Source organism: Melanotaenia boesemani, chromosome 5, assembly GCF_017639745.1.
Source record: "Melanotaenia boesemani isolate fMelBoe1 chromosome 5, fMelBoe1.pri, whole genome shotgun sequence".
NCBI lineage: Eukaryota > Metazoa > Chordata > Actinopteri > Atheriniformes > Melanotaeniidae > Melanotaenia > Melanotaenia boesemani.
The window spans coordinates 12,551,292-12,574,127 of record NC_055686.1 but is presented as its reverse complement, the minus strand read 5'-3'; the positions used below and the strand labels follow the sequence as shown (position 1 = coordinate 12,574,127).

The 22,836-nt window shown below is 39.0% G+C and overlaps 1 protein-coding gene across 8 annotated transcripts in view; it reads right to left on the bottom strand.

Moving 5' to 3' along the window:
- dysf (dysferlin, limb girdle muscular dystrophy 2B (autosomal recessive)) overlaps nucleotides 1–22,836 on the bottom strand; it is a 104,362-nt gene that overhangs the window by 6,783 nt on the left and 74,743 nt on the right. For all 8 annotated transcript variants that reach the window (XM_041984990.1, XM_041984991.1, XM_041984992.1 and 5 more), the window contains 10 exons: nucleotides 17,959–18,087; nucleotides 17,327–17,482; nucleotides 16,743–16,834; nucleotides 14,788–14,958; nucleotides 14,514–14,656; nucleotides 10,013–10,152; nucleotides 9,824–9,912; nucleotides 8,827–8,922; nucleotides 8,574–8,715; nucleotides 2,574–2,673 (listed from right to left, as the gene is read on the bottom strand). In XM_041984990.1, the coding sequence (XP_041840924.1) occupies nucleotides 2,574–2,673; nucleotides 8,574–8,715; nucleotides 8,827–8,922; nucleotides 9,824–9,912; nucleotides 10,013–10,152; nucleotides 14,514–14,656; nucleotides 14,788–14,958; nucleotides 16,743–16,834; nucleotides 17,327–17,482; nucleotides 17,959–18,087 (1,258 nt within the window). The remainder of the gene's footprint in view (nucleotides 1–2,573; nucleotides 2,674–8,573; nucleotides 8,716–8,826; nucleotides 8,923–9,823; nucleotides 9,913–10,012; nucleotides 10,153–14,513; nucleotides 14,657–14,787; nucleotides 14,959–16,742; nucleotides 16,835–17,326; nucleotides 17,483–17,958; nucleotides 18,088–22,836) is intronic.

The following is a 22,836-nucleotide window of genomic DNA, read 5'->3' as shown; positions in this document are numbered from 1 at the left end:
GTACCGAGGAGGCAGTCACATCTATGGCCCGTGCGTGATTGATCACTGCTCCTACTAACAGGCGTAGACACGTTTAAATAGAACAGAAACAAATCCCAGTTGACAGAATAGATGCGATAAATACGTCTGTTATTATAAGTATTTATTCAGTATCGCTACAACACATTTAACAGAGCTTTACTCTATAAGTTTTACCGCTGGAGCTCAGCAGCCGCTCTCTCTACGAGGGGGAGAAATATGACACCGCAAGATCAGGCTGTATGTCAACTCATTTGCATACTAAACACTGATTGGTTGTTTTCTGTGGTGGTGGGAAGGACTTGTTGAAGACAGTACAATGGATCCTGTGAAGCTCCGACACACAGAGTTCAGTACAGAGGGGAGAGAGCGTTTGGAGAGATTTGCCCATTTCGGCGCATTTGATTGAGGGGGCAGAATGTTTGTTTGAGGGGGCACTGCCCCCTCTTGCCCCTGCGTAAAGCCGGCCTTGACCAAAACCCACAGATTATTACAAGCACTACTTTTTACATCCCATCTCTCGTGGGTTTCTGACCATTTCTGCCAGCTCCCACAAAGCTGGTCCTGCAGAGAAGTAAATGCTTTAATCTTCCTTTCAACTTCATTTCGTATTCGCAATGAAGTGGTTGCAGCTCTCAAAAGTACTGAGCTGATGTTACTGTTCTCTTCGTTTTTAGAAACGGGTGCTGCTGGGTCAGGACGGTTAGGGTGTGGATATGGTTTGTAAACTAATCTCGTTGCATTTCCCACAGCCAACCATAACCTTACCTGAGGGGCGGAGTAACAGCCGGATAGCAATAGATGCCTCAGCTACGTATTAACATGATGCCATCGCAGCGCCTTCCTTAAAGTATGACCAAAACACCACTCAGAAACAAAAGAGGAGGCTGGCAGTCGTCCAACAGTTTGTGTTCTTCCTTTTTGGCGGTGCTTCATAATGTCATTTTAAACTGAGATTTGATCAGTAAAAACAAAGAGCCATTTCTGCTATGGTCTTATGCCAGGTCGCATCGGAAAGTCACTTTTTTTTTTTTTAACCAATCAATGGATTGCGGTGTGTCAAGCTCCACCCTTTTGGGTCGGATTGGTTAGATTGGTACCCCAATGGAAGGGTTCCAAAAAAGTAGGGCGGATCAGGTCGGATATTAGGGTACCCTTCCTAGTTTTCATGTGTCGAAACACAAAAAATGAGTCCCAATCCAAATCCGTTGGTGGAAACGGAGCTATAAGATCACTAGCCCACAGCATCCCAGTCCTAATGCAGAACCTCTGGAAATCCAGACCTGTGAGCCCCTACTGTATCCCCATCCCTTCTCTCTGTTGGCCTTAAAATAAAGCCCAAAATTTCTAAAACATTCAAACAGCAGGAGAAACTAGCTGACTGTGACTATGACTGGTCCATCTTGTAGTCTCTCCTGTTTATTGACTATGACATGGTACTAATTTGAGACTATTTAAAGGCCAAAGTGTCACAGTGGCCATTTAAAAAGAGATGGATAATATAGTGTGAGCCTGGCAAAAGATTTCTGAATTTATCATGCATTAAGAAAATAGATGGCAATAATTTCTGCTGTTAAACCCGACAGAATCGAGTGATCTTTCCACCAGTTTATGAAGTATGTGTGTAAAGGCTAATTACTGGGTGTGCTCTGGGTGAAATCCGAATTAATCTGTGGTGACAAGTTTTGATCTTTGTTAATATTAAGTATGAAGACCTGAAGAAAGACTAGACATCCACTGGAAGTGTTTTTCCAGAGTTTGCTGCCGTTTGACAGTGTGACCGTAGGAAAATGGCTCGTGTCTGACCCTCACACCGTGCAGGAAGATTAACAGTCAGCGGTCCGAGCTGACGAGCTGAAGACAGGCAGTCATGGAAAAAATGCTTTGAGGTGACCACACACCCGCAGCCAACATGAGACGAATAAACGCGAGCGAGAGAAAACACTGCAGCCGAGCGAGACGGTGATAGACAGGAACCGGTAAGAATCTGGATTCCTCATCTTCCTCCTCGTCTCGCACCGCAGAGGGACCCTCAGTCCGCAGACCGTCATCCTCCCTTCCCGGGCAAAGAAAGAGGAGGGGGGAGTGAAAGAGGAGAGGCACAGTGGTGAGTTATTTCAAGGGACGGGGTTGGGGGAGAGTCAGGGGTGAAGGAAAGGCAAAATTTTGACAGCTTGAGTTTCGGGAAGAAAAAATAAAATTGGCCCCTCCTTTTTGGCAAAATGTGCCGACACAGTGGAAATGGAAGAGCGTTAATTCTAAAGATAAATGTTATCACAGTAGTTGTTCGTACATCGCACATATGGTTTCTGGGATAGATTTACCCCCTAATCCTTGGAAAGGAGAAGAAAATCTGTCTAAATGTCATACCCAAAATGATTCAAGCGTCTGTTTAACCCCAAAAGGCACAAATATATGATTCTGAGTCTCTTAAACAGCCAGAAAACTGAAAGTTATCCATTTTACACATTTTAAAGTAAATTAACCTGCTCCATTTTCTTATTTAGGATAAGAAACCTTTAGCAAACACATGGAGGCAGAGAGTTGGGTTTTACCGAGGTAGTCATCAAAAGAGAACTTGTCATTGTCCCAGATCTGGATGGTCAGCTTAGGAACCAGTTTAGTCTCAGCTTTATCCATACTCCAGAAGTGTTCCTGCAAACACAAAGAAAGGAAGAAATCTGACATTTTAAAACAAGTTTTGTCTTCCTGTGGTCATGTGTACACTAATTTAAAGTACCACGTTTGGTCTGAGTGCTTTGAACTTTAGGGAATTAAGTTCAGTGGTTGTTGTTTCTGTCACGTCTGTCCAAAAGATGATGCTCCTCTCAGATTGGAGCAGCACTGAATTGATACATCTGTCACAACACCACCACTTCCACACTGACTGAACGTACAAATCTGTGCGCATCAGTGTGTGTGTGAGTGTATTGTAGCCATTATCATCTCCAGTAGAGTTACGCTGAGCTGCCAGACAGAATCCGATCCCGTCTCACCTTTGTGCTAATGGCAGTCACTGTGCAGCTGATGCACAGCAACTTTCCACTCTCTCTCTCTCTTTCTTTCCATTCCCTCAGTCGTCCTTTTTAATCTACGTGTGAGACTCTTTAGCTGTTGTCATGTTCATTAAAAATATGGCTTTTCACACTTGATTTTAAATAAGTCTCCTGTGATTTGCAGCAAATGTCAGAAAGTCACCGCTCCTAAATATACACGACGAGGAGAGTTTCCACAAACTAAAAGGCCGCCTTTAGCAACCTCCCACAGTGACAAATAATTCCTGTCTTTGATTTAAAGTCATGGCTGAGTTATGGCAAAGAGAGAGAAGTCTTCCATATTTGGGGAATTATTATTTTTAGGAAAAACATCTAAAGGATATTTAAACTGATCAAAATGATGTGGACTTTTGGAGACAAAGTATTTTATACTTGGTATTAAAATGCGATCCACCCTCCAAATTCTATCCTAGAGATCCAAAAACGTGGAAACTGAACCCCTGAAGGACAAAGATCAGTTACTTTGAAGGCCAGGACTCAGGCTCACGTGGATCTGAGAAATAACAGACCCAAAAATCTGTCAAGATCTGTGACTTTGGTTTTGTTCTTTCTTTCTTTCCTTATGTATGACCTTGCCTTCTCTTTTTGATCTTCCCAATTTTGCCCGTTTCACCCACCAGATGTCTGTACTCATCTTTTCTCATCTCCATTGTGCCACAAACCACCTCTTCTTTGTTTCCTGTTAAATGTCCTGTATCCACTTAGCACAGTCAGAAACACTTCCACCCCGTCTCGTACCTGCTTTATTTCCAGCTTCTAATATCAGAGATCTTCAAGGAAAACTAAATCTGTATCATGGTATTTTGATCTGGCAAACATAGACCATTAAATAAATTGAATAATTAGAGAGGCAGCAGGTACCTATAAACCCTAAAGCTCAGCCTCATGTCTGAATACTCCTAAAGAGAACAAGCCTTCCTCCCAAATGAATAGAAACAGAAACAAGTTCAGTTTTCGTATTGATAAGGCCAGGTCAATGTGGTCTCTCAACTCCTGGATTAGATGATACCATCCAGTGTCTCAAGGTTTGCTCCATGGACACCCCTCCAAGTGCACCAAGCTTGTGACAAACTCAGACTATGCTAGGGAACATTTGTGCTTCAGTAAGAGCAACAGCTGCAGCAGCCAAAAGACTCTTCTCTGTTACAGTCTCTGCCCTCCAGTTTCTACACAGGTTTATGGTGTCTTAATGCTGCAGAGTGTCTTTGACACTTCATTTCTGGTCTTCACATCAGTACGAGCACCTGCACACTCTTTGGAGAATCTCTTGGATTGTTGCTGCTCATTCTCAACAGGGTCCTAAACTTCTTTTTAGACCTGACCCTGGTCCATGGAGGATGGTAGATGTCTCTTTCTTTTCCCAACAGGATCACCAACATCTCTTCAAATCCACCTTTCACCCTCAGAAGGTCCACGGTGTCTCTTAATTTGTCACAGAGTGGGGTCAATGATGCCTCTTCAGTTGTAGGGTCTCTTGACAACTCTCATCCTGTTTCCAATGGGGTCTGTGTCTATTCACTCCCTGTCCCTGCACCAAGGTCGGCTAAGACTACCACAGAGACAGTTTCTGAGTCAGTCCGCCTGGCTAATCTCCTGCCTGTCTCCCCAGTTCCCACAGCAGAGTTAACACCAGGGTCAGCTGACATCTGTCCTATTCTCCCACCTGCCAAAGACTACACCTGCACCCTACTTGTCGGAGCCAGCATCCAAACCTGGTGAGGATTTCCAGACTGTAGAGGCTGTGTCAGTCCATTCTGCTGAAACTGGACTGATGGTCTTCTGCTTGGATTTACTGCAGTCGGCCTCTTCTGTTCTGGATAATGTGCTCGACTGCTATGCCAGCCTCCAGCCTGGCCCTCCGAGGGTGTCATGCTTCACCCGTGTGCTGCTATAATTTTTCCATGTAATTGTCCTCTGTCAAAATTGCCCTGATGCTTTGATTCAATGCAATTTTATAACAGAATGTGAAGCAAACAAAGCAAAGAGTTTTGCATCAGTATTTTATTCTTTTCAGTGGAAAATAAAAATCTGCTTTGTGTCTGTCTGACAGACTTGCATCTGCAGTCGGTGCGATGACTTCACACCAGCCCTCTGAATCAGATTCTAAATCCACAGCGTGCTCTCACACTTCATGACAACGCAAACAAATAGCAGAGTAAACACACAACACCATGTGTGCGTACAAGTGCGTGTGTGTTTGCTGATGCCTTTATGCTTGTCAGTGCGCGTGTCCAAGGCTTGGCTCAGTTTACGCACAAACGCCATCCAAGTACATTAAGTTATCACTCCACAGCTGTCACACGCCCGGCTGGGACGCTTACACGAGTGTGTGTTTAACTGTTCTCTGCAATATCTAACAGCATCAATCAGCTCCCTTTTTGTTGCCAGAGTGCGAAGTACAGAAACTTGTTCAATCCTCTCCTTCATTTCCTCAATCCATCTTTCTCTCTCTCTCAAATCACTTCAGCTTCTCTGGTGTGAAAAAGAAGTTTGCCAAAGCTGAACATTTTATTACATCTAACAAATATGTCTCATTTGAAATTGTTATATTTTGGCAGCTAAAGAAATGCATGACTACAATGGTTTTATCTAACGAACAGTCAGTACTACTACCACCACTACTTATAATAATACTAACAACAAAAATCATTATTATATTTCAGTAAGAGCATCAGCTATCAAAGATATTATACAATGAGCTGCACTGCATATATTTGAACACTTTAATGTTCTGTGCAGGCGTTCAATAAAGTCCATTTTAATTATTATATCGAATTTTCTTAGCGAGCATTGGTGTTTTCTAAATCCAGACTAAAAACACACCTTTTCAGTGTGATTTTTATTTAATTTTCTTTAATTTGGTGTTTATTTATTTTCTTTCTATTTTCTTTATTATCTTTTATTCATCTTCTATCAACTTTGCACTTGTTAACCGGCTTTGTTATGAATGTTCTGTTGTTATTGTTTGGTTTGAACTTTTTTCTTTAGGCCATATCATTTTTATGACTGGTTTGTGGCCCCTCTTCTGTTGTGTGTGGGTGGGTTGGGCTTTGTTTTGTTATGTTTTGTACTGAAATTTGAACTAATCAATGTATGAAAAGTGCTATGTAATAAAGACTGATTCATTGATTCTAAATACTATATCTCTACCTCAGTCTATTTAGGTATGAATGTGAAAAATCTGTGAAAAAATAAAATATATTTTATTGCCCCATTTAACTGAACAAAACACAAATAAAAAATTAATTATTTGTTTTTTCCATGTGGACAATAAAGTAGCTCAGAATCCACCTTAACGATGGCTAATCTGGCATTCGTCTTGCTTCCTGTCTCTTCTCTGAGCTCTTTCCAGTCAGTAAAAGTCATTTCGATGTTGACTTTTGTCTTATATCTTGCACTGTCACTTTCTCTTTTCCTCACTTCCCCCAGTAATATCTTCTTGAGTTTCTTTGCTGAATCAGCCACAGTGCATAAGAAACAGTCAGTATGTTGATATCTAGTTGCTGGAGTGTGACGTGGTACTATAAAAACAAACTGCAGCTGGCATGTGATGCTCCGGGCTGGAACACATAGTTGTGATGTGCAGTTTCTCAGCCTCGGGATGGAGCAGGGCAATGAAGGCTGCAGGAATGTACATAATCAATGTCAGTGTGCCATCAAAAACAAGTCAGAATCACAGCGTTTTGTGGTTAAAAATTTTATGTGTTGTTGCTTTAAATGGTTATATGGTTCATTATTATCTTTCTTAAGATCAAATTAAGAAGTTTTAATACTATTTGTTTTGGAATATTAAAGGTAAATTGTCTATTTTAACCCTGGACATTAACAAATTGTACTAAAAGGTACTGAGTTGGAGTTTCATGAAATCCTGACCAAGCGTCTGTATGTGTGTGAAGGAAGCCAGGCTCAGTCTGTAGAAATGTACTAAATAAAGTAGTTAAGTGTACATTAGAGACTAATCTAATGACCATGTGCGCTTCTGAAAAAGTCAGCTTAGGTCTACAGTGCATTTTAGCATCTTTCAGCTCGGTGTAACGTTTTTATGGCTTTCAGTGTAACTGCTTTGTTTCACTCTCCACTCTGTTATCAGGCAGAGAAAAAGCCCAACTTAACCCTCTGCTCTCAAGCTGCACAGCACGTTTTCAGATAGCTGTGCTGTGCACAGAGGGAAGGATACAGCTAATGCAGGATTTGATAAAGATTTAATAAGACTTTGCAAATACTCAGAGTAGAAGCAGGATGTAATTCATGAGGATGACAGTGATATTACTATCAACCTGAAACATAAACAGTAGTTGTACACAAGCAGAATTTTTTTTCACTTTTTTTTCTTTTTAGACGTGTTTCTCACATGTTACATACAAATAAGCTTCAAACAGAATGAATACATGTGAATCATTAATTCTAATTTCACTTGATGTGCTTGATGGTTTTCATTGGGAAACATTTGTTATATATAAAGAGTCCTTTATCTAAATATAACTAAATAAGAAGAGTTGGCATGGCCAGAGTTCTGAAGCATCTTTTCCAGTCATGGCTGGTGGACAGAATTAGTTCATGTTGATCAGTTTTACTTCTCTTCTAATAAAAAACATACAATATTTTAAGCTACTTGAGTCATTAGCAGCTTTTCTTTTTTATATTTGAAGTTAAACTGAGTATTTTTGTGTTTTGGTTCAGAGTTTTTGAGGGATTGTTAACGGTACATTTTCCACTCTCCACTAATTGATCTGATTAATAAACAATAATGATTAAAGCCATATCTGAGACTTTAAATGCTGATTTTAAAGTTTAGATTTGAAGTTTAACTCATTTATGAGCTAATAATGCCCCCACACACCAGCCTGGCCATCTTACACTGCAGCAGCGGAGCGGTGATAGCACCGTTGATCAGCCCCCGCGACTCCACCGCTAAGGTTTCTGGCTTCATATACTCCATTTCTGGCTCCAGGTCTGTTTTGGACTCAAAGCTCTACACCCAGCAGCGTTTTTCATTTAAAACTCCCCCTTGTCTTTTCAGCTGCTCACTGATTGAAGATGCTGGTGCGAGCGAGCGAACGCTGTCGTAAAACATGTCGGCTGCGAGCAGCTAAAGAGGCTTGGACTCGGACCAAGAAAAGCAAATGACAGCCGAGTTGTTATTCCACTTTTCAGTGCGATGTTATTTTAGCTCCTCATTGCATGTTTTTGTTGAGTCTCAGAGATTCAGCAGCATCTACTCCTTCTTGTGAAAATGTCACATCATTATTTTTGTTAATTGCAGGCCACAGTAGATTAGTTAGGAGGCAGGAGAGCTGCAGGGAGGGCCTCAGCCTGGAAATTCCTCCTCAACAAACCTCTTGGTGGGACTCAGCTGTGTGTTGCATCTGATATTTTTGCTGCAACTCTCAAATCCATAACTGGTGATACTAGGCAGATATTAGGTTTAAATGACTGAGTTTGTGTTATATCTGTGCAGAGATGCTGGGAACATGTTTATGGCAGGTGAGGGCTTGTTACCTTCCTGTCGACAACACACAGCTGCTCTGCAGGTAAATAGTGGAAGGGAAACAGTAATCTGTAGTTGAAGTTGCCCTCGCCGCCCAGAGAGCGGTAGTGGACGTCTGTCTTCTGTTTGTTGTGTTCATGCCCATCGAGCCAGCTGTGGGACACAAGCACGTCTTGTTATTCTAAACACGATAAATGATCGATTGGTACATGAAGCAGAACAAAAGAATAACAGCAGTGAAATGAAACTCTTTCCTTCTCTTACCCTTTAACATAGATGTCGCTCATCTTTTCCCCGCTGATGCTGACATCATCCAGGATGACATCACTGGTGTTCCAGATGATGCAACGCAGAAAAAACCTGAACAGAAACAAACCCGATTACCTCAGAGATTGACGGGTTTGAATTTACTGATATATCATTTCATTAATATCTTAGCTTAGTCAGCTGGGTGACATAATGAATCATTTATTAAAAGAAAACTGACAGACTGATCAACTCACTGATTGCAAAATTAATGACTTAACGAGGTCCTGGTGTATTTGATTAATTAGCTGAGTATCTGACTGAATGACTGAATCAGTGAGCCTGTTTACATGCACGCCAAAAATCTGATGATTATCTGATTTCTGGAGATACTAAATGTGATCAAATGTGATACAAGTGATCATGTAGACAGTATAGTCTGATATGCTTTATCAGATGACAGTTATGTGATCATGAGAAATCAGATTAACACACCTAGATTCCTCACGTCTAGCTTATTTTTCAGGCTTATTAGCTCCCACATTAGCACAGTTAATACTAAGACTGTGGGTCGCGCCATGTTCAACAAACACTGGATGTTTTTAAAATTACAGGAAATTGCATCACTACATATGTACAGTACAAACTACGAAAGAAATCAGAAAATAAACTGGAAAATGTAGATTTTTTTTTAAATATTGCATTTCAGAAGTACATGAAGATCCATCAGATCCGATTGTCAGAATGATATAATTCCTATCAGTGATCAGATTGTTATGGTCATGCTAACGGGCTCAGTGGTCAGACATCTGGACTAAATGACGACATCTAACCGACTGAGTTACTATAGATCAACTTACCTCCTAACTGGTTGACCAACTGGCCATTTGATTGATTTTCTTACCCACTTCTTAATGGAGCAAGCTGGTTCATTGATTTACTGATTAATTGAGTTATTGACTGATTGGACATGGACCGTGCGCTTAGAGTGTGTTTGTGAGAATCATGTTCCTACTTTTTTGCCTTGCGTGGTGTGACATTGAACGGGGGTCCAGGTGGTCCCAGAGATTTGGGGAACATGTCCACCCACATCATCAGACGCCCCTGGAAGCAGAAACAACAATCAAATAACAGAAATGAAAGAACACTTATTCAACAACAAGAAAGGCGTGTGGGTGTGTGTGTGTGTGTGCGTGTGTATTACCTGCTCTATGTCAGGTTGCAGTGGGCTGTATAGTGGTCTGGTTTCAACATGTTCAGGTACCAGACCCTGCTTCCTTAAGATGTGAAGGGCCAATCTCTCTTTAAGTGGACCGAGGTGACGTTTAGATTCATTTTTGTCCTCTGAAAACACACAAACACACACAATTTGGAGTTTAAATGTAGGCCATGGCAGTCTTTAAAAGGTTGTTAAAACTTGCAAGCGGAGAATGGAAATCCAGAGTACTGGGTGGACTGGGAGGAGAGCAGATTCATTAATCACAAACACACACAAACACTCACATAAATATACTCTTAGCCGTTTTTTGGTCTTTGCATCATAACTGAAAGAGGAAAGTCTCTGCTGCTTCCAAGAAAAATTAAAATATCAAGCTCACGTCAAAAGTTTATGATTCTGAGGTTAAAGTCGCCTCGGCTGCGAGAAGAGAGGAAGTAGAGATTAGGGAAAAGAAGAGAAGACAAAGTGGAAAAGAGGGAAAGAATGTGATGGTGAAGAGCAAGAAATAAAAGAAGGTAAGAAGGGGAAAAATAATCAAAGAAAAGAAGGAGTCAAAGGGGAGGATGAGTCAAAACAAGAAAGATGGACAAGTTTAAAAAAGGAGAGAATAGTTATAAAGAGAACAGATACAGATGAAGGAGATGGAGGATGAATAAAAGATGGACGGAAGAAGGGGGAGAGACAAACAAGCCAGAAGAATAAAACAGTAAAACAAAGGGATAAAGAGAAAGAACGGGGAAGAAAAACAAAGAGGAGGAGAAGAGGAACGCGGCCTTTTATCCAGTTAGCAACCATGTCTGACAGGCAGCAAGCTGACACATGGTAACCGCGGCAACTATGGAAAGAGAACGTGGCGGTGCTCCTTGCTAACAGAGAGACGACCGCTGTGTTGATGTTGGCATGCACACACACACACACACATACACACACAACTGTACCATAAATCACCAAAACGACAACCATGACCTTGCATCGCAGCAGTCGTGGAACATATGTGTGGGCTCGGTTTGTGTGTGTGCTGGGGTGAAAATGAATCTTGAATATTTATCTGATGGCTCCTCTCCTCAGGTGGTCCCGTGGTTTCCTCCCCATCTCTCCCTCCTCTGCTAAGAGGGTAAGAAGGTAAGTGATGGGGAAAGAAAGTGAGTGGGAGAAGTGAGGAAAAGGGCAAGAGGGGACAGGAGGAGTGAAAGAACAGAGCAGAGGAAGATAGGGAGACGAAGAATCAAAGAGCAGTGGGAAATGGGGAGAGAGGGGAGTCAATGACAGTCAATGATGGTTGAAAGCACAGAAGAGAAGTGGCTAAGTTTATATATACCAAACTGTTCTATTGTATCTAAAAAGAAATGTCACACATCTAGACTTTGATAAAAGCAACACACTCAAAAAAGTGACAGAAAAACTTAATTACAGACTTAGACAAAACACTACAATAAGAAGATTAACTGGTGAAAGGTTAGGGTGCCATAACTGGGTATAAAAGGAGTATCCACAAAAGGCCTGATCTCTCCAAGCAATGGCCAGTCTTGGGTCAGAGAATTTTGATCAGCAAGAAAATCACTAAAATTCTGAGCCGAAAACTGCAAAGAATTCAGGTCTTTTAACACCTCCAGAGCATAATAATGAGAAAAGAATAAAAATCTTGAAAAATGGCCAAGAACAGACACCACTGTTAGATGTTTGTGAGCACTTTGTGACATCTTTTTTTTTTTTTTTTTTTTTTTTTTTTTTTGTGCATGAAAAAAAACATTACGCCACTATAATCAATATAGCCATATGAGCTCCAGGGTAAAACAATTTTCACTCAACAAAGTCTACTGCTGGATCAATACATGTAACCTGAAACAGTTTCACACAAGAAGGAAGCCATATATCAGCTAAAGATGCCACTGAGTTCTCTAGACATGATCTTATGTTGCATGTTTCTCTAGCTCCATCAAAGTGACAAATTTTCCAGTACACAGAGTAGTTGATACCGTGTATTCAGCATGAACGGACATGCATTCATCTAAAAAAAACAGCTACAATAAGTATTTAAGTAAATACTAAAATAGACACAGACTTATTAATCTGATTTCACAGCAAAACAAGCCTTGTTATTTCAAGGAAATGAAATAACAGAGAAGTTCCTGGTGTGGTTGTTTCTGCATGAAAGGAAGACAATAGAGGGAAAGAAAAAGAAAGAAAAGAAAATGAGGGGAGAAAGAAGAGAAGACTACTTATGATTAAAACAGAGGAGATAATAAAAAGAAGAGAGATGAAAGAAGAAGAAAGAGGCTAAAAAGGAGTAGGAATGAGGTAACCAGAAGCATATCCAGGGAGGATGCATTTAAAGCTGCACTGTCAACCTGACAAAATGGCTAAAGGCGACCACTTCAAGTGTGCAGAAATTTGTGGAAATTTAATTAACTGCAAATATGTTAACGTGAGGTGACAAGAGTAAAGTGAGCTAAGCTTTTCATAAATCTGCTGCAGTTCACAATATCAGCACTGGGATCATGTAAATCCCAACAACATGACTTCATCATGAGGAGGGGGCGCGCAAACCGAGGCCACTCTCCATTATTTAGCACACAGAGCAAATTACATAAAGTCTCAGTCAACTTTACAAGAACCGCCTTCTTCACTCACTTTTCCCCGACACTAGACCCTAACAGGTGGTTTGTCCAGCTGAGGCTGTGTTTTTATAAAGACACTAGAACAACAGGCTGCCCAGTTCACATTTGTACACATGAGACATTTACAGAAATGCATGGAAGAAAAATGTCAGGAAAATTAGAGTAATGAGAATAAGAGGCTGGTGAAACATGGAAAAGTGAGAGTGACAGAAGGGTAAGAAAAACTGGGAAGACTGGATGGGATGAGGAAGTATAAAAGGAGACAACAAAGTAGATAATGAGACATGAGGCCAAAGTGAAAAGGAAATTATTTCTAATAAAACACAGAGTAAAAGGATGGAGGGACACCATGAACAAGAGAACATTTAATGGAGAAAGTAGAGGAATAAACAAAGAAAGAGAGGGGTTAGGTAAAATGAGGAGAAGAACAAGGAAGAAAAGCTTAAAGAAAAAAAAAGAGGAAAGAAATGGGTGGATTGGGAGCACAGTGTAGAGTGATTTATTTGCTGTTAAATTATATTAAGAAGTGCTGTACACTCATATGTGGATAATAAATAAATCTGTGCACATTTTGCTTTTATTAAACTCTTTTTTATTGAAAGAAGGGCTGATGGAGGGTAAGAGAATAGGCATCAATCCAGACAGAGATGGAAGATCTACCATAACATTAAAACCAGGGTAAAGTGAGTAACTCTGCTCATCTTTTACAACACAATGTTCTGCTGAGAAAACCCCCCGATAGTGCAACATAACTCCCCTAAATTAGCAGGACAGTTGTAGGTCCAGCTAAAGTTCCAGGTGTTGATCTAGCCTTTAAACTTACCCAGATACAAATCTGATGGCATCTGTTCGAAGTAAGTCCAATCCACATACTCTTAAAATCAGCTTTATGCATTTTATTTAAATTAAAAGTAAAACATCATCATTATCAATCATCTTCTTAATGTGCAAGCTGCATTTTTAATCTATGTGACATGATTTCTGCACACTGAAACAATGGTTAAAACGTAACTGGTGATTAACTGGTGACAGGTTAGGGTGCCATAACTGGGTATAAAAGGAGTATCCCCAAAAGGCCTGATCTCTCCAAGCAATGACCGGTCTTGGGTCAGAGAATTGTCGATCAGCAAGAAAATCACTAAAATTCTGAGCAGAAAACTGCAAAGATTTGGGGGTTTTTAACACCTTTTAACACCTCCAGAGCATAATATTGAGAAAAGAATCAAAATCTTGAAAAATGGCCAAGAACAGACACCACTGTTTGGATGTTTGTAATCTCTTTGTGATGCAATTTTTTTTAACCTGAAACAAAGGTTAAACAGTGTAATATTGCTGATTTGAGGTCAAAATGATGATCAGCAAATATTTTAATGTGTATTTTGAATTGACAACTCCCCTGATGCTCAAACTCTGCATGGTTCATGGATGCTGAGCAGCTACAGCCAAACATGAAAGGGGCTTTTGTCTTCTTCCCCCAACCCACCAAATCAAAAGACATTCCAGATGAGCCTCTATGTTCATGCAAAGGCTTGCCTCCAATTCTACTTTGTGCCATCCAATACTTGTACCCCTCATTAAACAAGTCATCTAAGACAGTGGAGGAGTTGCATATGCTTGTGAAAAGGGCAAACCCAGTTTTTTGTGTGAGGACATGATGTGATAGAAAGGGATTTATTAAAAAATAAGTGATAGCTAAATTAAAAAGCTAAAACAATTGCTTATAAAGCTACAGGAAAATATCATCCGGTTCTCCAACATCTGCTTCCAGGGTGATGCAAACCAAAGTCATCGTACCTCTGCACACTCGCCTCTCTGGATTCAGTATAACATTAATTTATTTACGTGATTTATTAATGTTCTTCACTCACCGAGGTCTGCAGCCGTGTATCGCTGTCCTCTGAAGCGGACTGAGTCGTCTTCATACAGAGGTTTCTGCAGGTTTCGACGCTCACACAATCTGCCCAGCAGCTGCCTTGGTGTCAGCTGGTCTCGCCACTGGTTTATCCCAGATCTGATATGAAGAGGGAAGACGGAGCAAAGAGAGAAAACTGTGTTTAATCCTAAATAAGGTGATACTTTTTAAATCTGTTTGGCTTTTCTTATAATAATCACATATTAACTAAGGTAGGTGAGCCTACTCACACACAGTAGGACTGCGGCAGACCACACATGGCTCCATATTTAGACAGGAAGCGGTTCTCCAGGTCAATAACGGTTTCTCCAATCTTCTCGTCTTTGGTGAGCATGTCATGGTCATACAGCATCACCCGAAGGTCTTTCTCCAGAGGGAGGGAACAAGTGAGCTCGAACATCCTGAAGACAAACATTGGCAGCTGTCTGTAGAGTCTGAAACCTGCTGCCTGAAGGGTCATGTGACTACAGAGCAAAGAAAACATCCCACGCAGGAGTGGAAAACAAACTGGAAGCACATTTTGTGATGCTAGTTGTTCTGACCTGACAAAACATGACACAATACAAAAGACATGGTGTGACTTTCTAACATTGTATGATGCTGTTTTTGTGAGATATACATTTTTTGCATTGAAAATTGATATTTAATCTCCTATAAACTCCTAAATATATAAAAGTACAAACACTATTGAACTAAATATAGTTTAATTTAGAAGACATTTATCTATAATGATTATATATAGATTCCATGTTTATTCTTTTCTATGTCATTAGTATTTTGTATCGAAAGTCAGATGAAATCTCCCTGAGAAAGAAAACTTGCGTTTTTCCTCTGTCGTTGTGCTATTTTGTACAAAAACAAACAAAAAACATTAGTAAAGACATCCACTCTTTGTGTATAAAAATATGTCAAAACTACACCAAATGAAAACTTTTCAGTTAGACCTGCATGTGCAGTGATTGTTTAGAAAATCATTTACAGTCTGCAGTTGAAGCCTCCACTTCTACTTCTACTCTGTCCTGTGATTGGTTTGTATGTAGTGACCCCTACTGGCTTGAAAACAAAAAACAAGATGGAGGAAACATTAAAGAGAAAGATATCACAAATTATTTCAAAGGACAGGAGATAAATGTGCCAGCCTGCAGAGTGGGATGCAATGAATGCAGACTACAGTCCTCTGATATGTTTATGGAAAAGATGTTTTCATATTGCAGGTATTTTGTTGTGAAACTTTTATGCTCCTCACATGTGGAACAAACTCCCAGAAAACTGCAGGTCTGCTGAAACACAGCTATTTTAAATCAGGGTTAAAAAATTTTTCTATTTGCTGCCTGTTATCAACCCTACTGTTAATTCCTTAGATTTTTTTTTTTTGCATTTTATCTATTTTATTTTAGCTTCTTCTGTTTTTATTTAATTCCTTTTATTTTTTTTATAAAATTTGTTTTTAATGTACTTTTTTAATGCTTCCTGCACCCCTTTGCAATGCTTTTAATGTTTCATTTAAAGCAACTTAAATAGTCTTTTACATGAAATGTGCTATACAAATAAACTTGCCTTGCCTTTATTTTAACTTGAGTAATGTGTTTGGGCTGGACAGAGAAAACCCACCCACCATTTAACACTAAACTGTAGACGCAGTAAATTCAGTAAACCAGCTTGATCCAAAACTGCACATTCAGTGTCTCATTTTTTTTTTTTTTTCTTTTTGATAATCTGAATGATATTGATTTGTTTTAAATTACGAGTTATGTTTTAGAGTGGTCAACCTTTAGTCTGAAGGCTGCCAGGTTCAGTCTCTAACTTCCTCAGCCTACTAAATGAAGTATAACACAGACACGTTCTCTGAACTTGCAGACTGAGCCTTGCAGACTTCTATCAGTAACGTAACATTACACACTTTGCAGTAAGCCGAGACTGTATCCAAGTTTCTGTCCATGTAAGTCATCCTGGTTTCTGGCACAGAAAAAGATGACGAATGTAAAAGAAAGACAGAAAACAAAAGACGAGGATAGAGGATAAGTAAAGGGATAATTAGAAACTTTTTAAGTAAAGTTAAAAAAAAAAAAAAAGCCTGAGCAGACTCTTATCTGGTTGTTGAGGTCTGGATTGTACATATCGCCAGGGGATGGCTAGATTTTTCTTAACAATTACAAAGAGTGCAACGAGACATTAGTGTACATACTTTCCAAAGACAGGATCCAGTGTACAGGGGATGTAATTTTCATGGTCATTGATGGACTTTTTTCCCAGAGATATCTTCACATAAGGGTCACACTAAAAAGAAAAGAAGAAATTTAACATTACCTAATTTTTTTCTCCAAAACCCATCATGATCCATCAATTTTTAGATACGAATCAGTTTGATTAACATTTTTGTCGCCATGAAGTTGTAGCAGATTAAGGATGTTAGATCTTATATCTTAGATAGATATATCTTAGTTAGAGCTCTTAGCCACCCAGCTTATCATCAATTATTCAGTATATCTGGTGATCTGCCTCGCTGATATTCTCTGTCTAACAGACCATCAGCATTTCCATATTGTACAATATTCATGCCATCATCCCTACTGGACTAGACAGATTGCACAGGCATACATTTTAAGTCCTAACAAGTGATTAAAAGTCATCTATGTGGCCCATTAAAGAGCTATTTTGTTTACCCAAACACTGGTGACGTGAGGAGACATGAGAAGTTTCTTGTCATTAGATTGATGAGTTTTAATACTAATTTCCCTTAATTTATTTGTTATTGTTACCCTCGTATACCTTTCCATTGGCGTCTTTGGGCTGCAGTCCTTGAGCCTGAATGATATAGACTCGGACCAAACACTCCTCGATCCCATTGGGAGGAAGCTTTTTGAACTGTCTGGTTGGAGCAGGGGCTGATGGGTCCTCGGGCAGGGGGTAGATCTTAAACATACCCTGATTAACGCAGAAGAAGGTGTTGTGGGGTCAAAGATATGATACAATAAAAGAAATGATGAGCTAAGCTGGGCTCAACCTCACATCAATGATATGAGATGGTTTTTGACATCTTGTAAATTTTTTTATAATACTTTGTAAACAGATGCTGATGGGATGAAAAATGTTGGGAAATTCTGTAACCTGAAGTCGCCCTGGGTTACCTGATTAACATATGATGTAGCCTATAAGCTAGGATGATACATGCTAGCTGAGATAAGCATGCTAGCGTGAGCTTAAATATGCTGTGTTTGTATGTGACATGTAAACACATCTTGAAATGTTGTATGTGACCTGATATTTTGGGCCCAGAAGTACATATGTGACTCTCATGTCATAGAAAACATTGTTTGTGTGACAACTGTTGGGTAAAACTGACTTTATTGAAGTTTCGTGCAGTTATGTGACATTTTGTGATGCTACAAGTTCTACTTTACCTTGAACTCTCCCACCACGGACGGGTCATCTCCTTCATCCTGAGTCTTTCCTCTGTACAGTTTGAATGTTTGGCAGAAATCAGATAGGCCTTCAAAATCCTCTGCTTTTTCCAACATCTGGTCGTAAACCTGAGGAAGAGGAGTGAGTGGCAGAATTTATTCAGAACTAGCCATTTCTTTTTGGACTGATGACATGCAAATGTAATAGACAAAAATTTGCGCAATAAATATGTATTTGGTAATATAATAAATGTGTAGTTTATTCACAAAGTGATGCCCAAAATTAGCTGCTTTTGTTTGTGTTTTGTTTAAACTCATCTTTATTTCTAACCATCTTTGTGAGGTTTCCAATACAACATACAAATATTGATTGATGTGGCACCATAGATGAGTGTTAGCTACGTAGTTCCACTTGTATTGGATTTAAAATGAAGCCAAAAGGTGCTTGCACACACATACACACACACACACAAACACAAACACATGCACTTGAAGTGCACAGTCACTGGCATTAAACAGCGTCTGTGTTCTTGTTATATCTGGGCAGGGACGTCTATGTGTCAAAAGTACAAAATGGTTCATTTGTTTTCATTAGTGATGTTTATTTTACGTCAGTCGTGCACACATCTGAGTACGCGAGTCTGGATATGGAGCCATAAAAGAGCACACACACATAGATTCAGTCCATTTCACAAAGACAAGACAATAGAGAAGCTAAAAGGGCAAAGAAACAGATGGTTTAATGCCAGGCTGATAAAACCACTGTATAACTGGGAGATGGATACATAAGTATAATCTGTAAAATATTTTATCCTCTATAATCTGTTCTGTTTCTGTTTAGAAACTATCTTAATGCATTAGTGAGTCCCTTTGAAGAACATAGAAACATACTCTGTGAGGAAGACACTAAACTTAGTGGGACCAATTGATAACAACCTGTTCTCACTTATTATTATTATATTGGGCTCTGTGCTGTCTGCAAAAAAAAATAAAATAAATTAAAGATTTTTTTTTTTTTTTGAGAGATTTCAAAATCTAAAAAAAGTACCATTAGTCTCAAATAATCTTTTAAATAGGCTATTTTATGTAATGTTATCTGAATAACTAATTATTTGTTACAGTCACTCAGCCACTCCTCCAGCACTCCCCTGATCCTCCACACCTGTTCCTGATCCACTCATCAGTAATCTAGTCAACCTGCCACACCTGTCTTCCTTTGTTCCCCAGTCCTTATATACACCAGCACCACAGTCATTCCCTGTCGGACCTTAACCTACACATCAAGGACTCACCCCCTCTCTGTTCCTGACTTCCTCAACCCTCGTTGCCTTCTCCTGTTCTGGTACTAGTATGATCCTTCCTCTGAGTACAAGATCATCAATAAAGTATCGTTAACCTGCATTGTCTCCCCGGAGTCTTGTGTAACACATTTATGTACAAACAAACTAAAGTTAATGAATGAGTACACAAGTAAAATATTATTTTACTTGTGTACTCATTCAAGTTCTTATATTATAAGAAAGTGATTTTTTTATAATTAAATTCTATGTAAACTTTTGACAGGACCACATGGAATATGCCTACCAAAAGCTAGTTAGCTTGTTAGCTTGTTGTGCAGTAAAAGGATGAGTTACATATTTGCCAGGGTAATTGACAAGATTTTAACCTAGTCTGTCATAGCAGAAAAACCAATAAAAAGGTAAAGACACACACACACACATACATGTATATTCTGTTTCAGTGTAATAGCTAGTAAGCTAACCATGAAACACACCAGAAGATGCTAGTTTATTGCTAGCTAACTGGTTACTGTTCTATTTTCTCTTTCCTTTTCTTCAAAAGTAATAACAAAGCATAAAATAAGCACATTGTGTTAAAGAATATCAGAAATTTAATTATAAACTGCACATTTACATCATAAATAAAGACAAAATTGTAGAAAAAAAGATGATTTACTTTGATCTATCTTTACTAATACTAAACTTTTCATTTTCACTTTTGATTCATCTTCTTGAAGATTATTTTTTATTTGCTCCATTTGATGTTGAAATTTTATAAAATTACAAAAATTACAAAAACTTCATTATGCAAAGGAAAACAAAGAATTAGCATCTAGCAGTTCTGAGTTTTTCTCCAAACAAGACCAGTCTTTGTCAAACTTAGGCCTAGATAAAATACACCTATGGAGTGGGAAAGACATCATGATTTGTCTTATAATTATTCTTCACATACACACAAAAGAAATCCCTTCCCTATACTAGACATCTTGGGCAATTAACTTCTATTGTGTTTGCCTGTGACAAAATTTGATGCAAACACAAAAGAAACTAAAATATGTTAACAGACCAAAGCAAAATCTTAGGATTCATTTTGCTTTCATAAATAAAACCAAAAGGTCTCGCAACAATTTCGGGACTGGACAATGTGTAATTGGATTGCTGGTGGAAAAGGTCGTGACTTCTTGCATGGAGTTTAGTCCATTTTGGTTTTGTAAGTTATGGGCATACCGCAGATGCTGGTCTTGAAAGCAATTAAAATGAGCTGAAAGGGGGAGGAGAAGGTTTATGAAAGCAATCGCATGCCTTTAATCCAGTGTCATTAAGCATGAAAAGACAAGAGGTTCATTGGGAAATAAATGTGGTAGAAGAGAAGAAAGAAGAGGGAGGAAGATGACTGTTGTGAGAGTTCATTGTCTTTGGTTTGGGTGGAGCAGATTAAAAAGAATTGGACAAGCAGGATGATGATGGAAGGGGAGCTATAGGGAAAAGAGTAAGTGATGATGGGGATGATGTAAACCAACGAAACAGTGATTTACTTTAATACTCAAAGACCAAACCCATTACCAGGGGAAAGAGAATATGCAAACGAAAAGAAAAATCAAGGTTGATGAAAATGCAAGCACAAAAAATGGTTTGTACTAAAACCATATCTGGTTGAAACTATATACATTCATTTATTTAAAGAAGAGTTTTATCTTGTTATTAGAATCAATTTAAAGGACACAGACATTTCTATCTATTTTAAGGCCTTCTGTCCATAAAAGGGGACTTCTTATGAGTCTACACTGTAGATGCCCAACTTAGCAAGAGAATCTACAGTATGCACCCACCAACAACTAACTTTCTACTGGAATCGTTTCTATGGTATAAGCTGCAACTTTGCAAGCAGTAACATTAACACATTAGGAGCTACTGAAAGAGGTATTGCTTATTTCAAGGATCTAATTGAGATTTAGTTAGTCTTCAGGGTGAGAGCGCAGACCTCTGCCAAGCTGCTGTAATTTTGTTTTGTTAATGATTGTGGGCATTATTTTTGAGTTAGAAAATCTAATGCCAAAATTATCCCTATCTCCCCATAGTTAACAATCCTTTTAAAAAAAAAATTCCTGGATCTCGACGCTGATCCAGATCACTCTCCAAATCTCATCAGTTGTTAATTATTCCATTTCTGAGATTTCCTGAAAATTATATTAACTCCATCAATAACTTTTTGAGTTATGTTGCTAACAAAACAAACCAATGCCAGCAAAAACATGACATCTACTTTGGCTGAAGTAAATAACTGACCTTAATACGACTGCAGCTGGAATCAGACCTTAACTTCACCAGGAGTCAGACTGGGTTCTGTAGAGTCTTTATTAACATACTTTGTGCTATCTGTCTGACACTACTCTCAGAAACTTAACCTTAGCATTAATATGAATCACTGCATTATTATGAACATTTATGTACATGAAAATTATCATAATGCAAATTTCCCTAACACCCCATTTCCACCAACAAGTCTGGGTCAAAGGTTTTTTTTGTGTTTCCAGAGGCAAAAAATGGCAAATCTGCCAGAATATCCAATCTGACCTGTTCAACTTTTTTGGGACCAGTCCATGGGGATCCCAATCTTACCAATCCAGCCCTAAAGGCTGAAGCTTGACACACTGCAATCCATTGATTGTTTAAAAGAATCATCACTTCCTGTGTGACTCTACACTAAGAACAAAGTGGCAATAGTGTCATATACTGTATAAATATACAATGGATTTCTTGTTGTTTAAAGCCACATGCCAAGAAGAAAGAACACAAAGTGCTGGATGTCCACCATTCTCCTCCTCTGTGTCTCGTTCTTCATTAGAATTCAAGGAAGGTATCTCACTACTATGACATCACTCAAGTATGTAGCTAATGCATCTATCACAGTCCAGGTGATACATCTGGGTAAGCGTACAGTAGACTTTGGAAACAAACTTAACAAACTGTCAGGACCCATTGATGAAAACGAGGTTTAACAGTCCTGCTTTGGATATAAACAAATTATCAAACTCCCCGTTTCTAAGAAATATGTTTTCTAGAAACCATATTTCCCCCTAAAGCTATCAAAACTAATAAAGCATCAACTTTAGTAGTCGTCACTATATCAAAAGCTACAAAACATTTCACATTTATTCTCAAGCTGTGACTCAAGTGTTTCTTCATTTGACATAAAAACATTGAGGGAGAAAGTTGAATTTAAAGGGCCAAATGAAAACTTTTACACTGTGCCATTACGTATGTAAGAAAACTGAGCCAAAATTCAGAAGTAGTGTGTAAAAACACAATGATTGAATAGCAGAAACCACCGTTAGTAATAGGTAATTAGCTATGGCAAATTTTTGTCTTTACAAGCCACAAGACTTCTGGAACACCTTACAGCCATTTAGCCGACCATTAACCCTCCAGTAGGCCAAAGTATTTTACAATCAAATATGAAGTAATCTGTGTCACAGCTAAAGTTTGGCAGAAATTTGATCATGTAACAAGGAACCCAAGCAAAGCAACAAATCTACAGAATGGCTGAAAAAGAAAAGAATCAGCGACCCAGTCAAAACTCCAGACCTCAACCTGATTG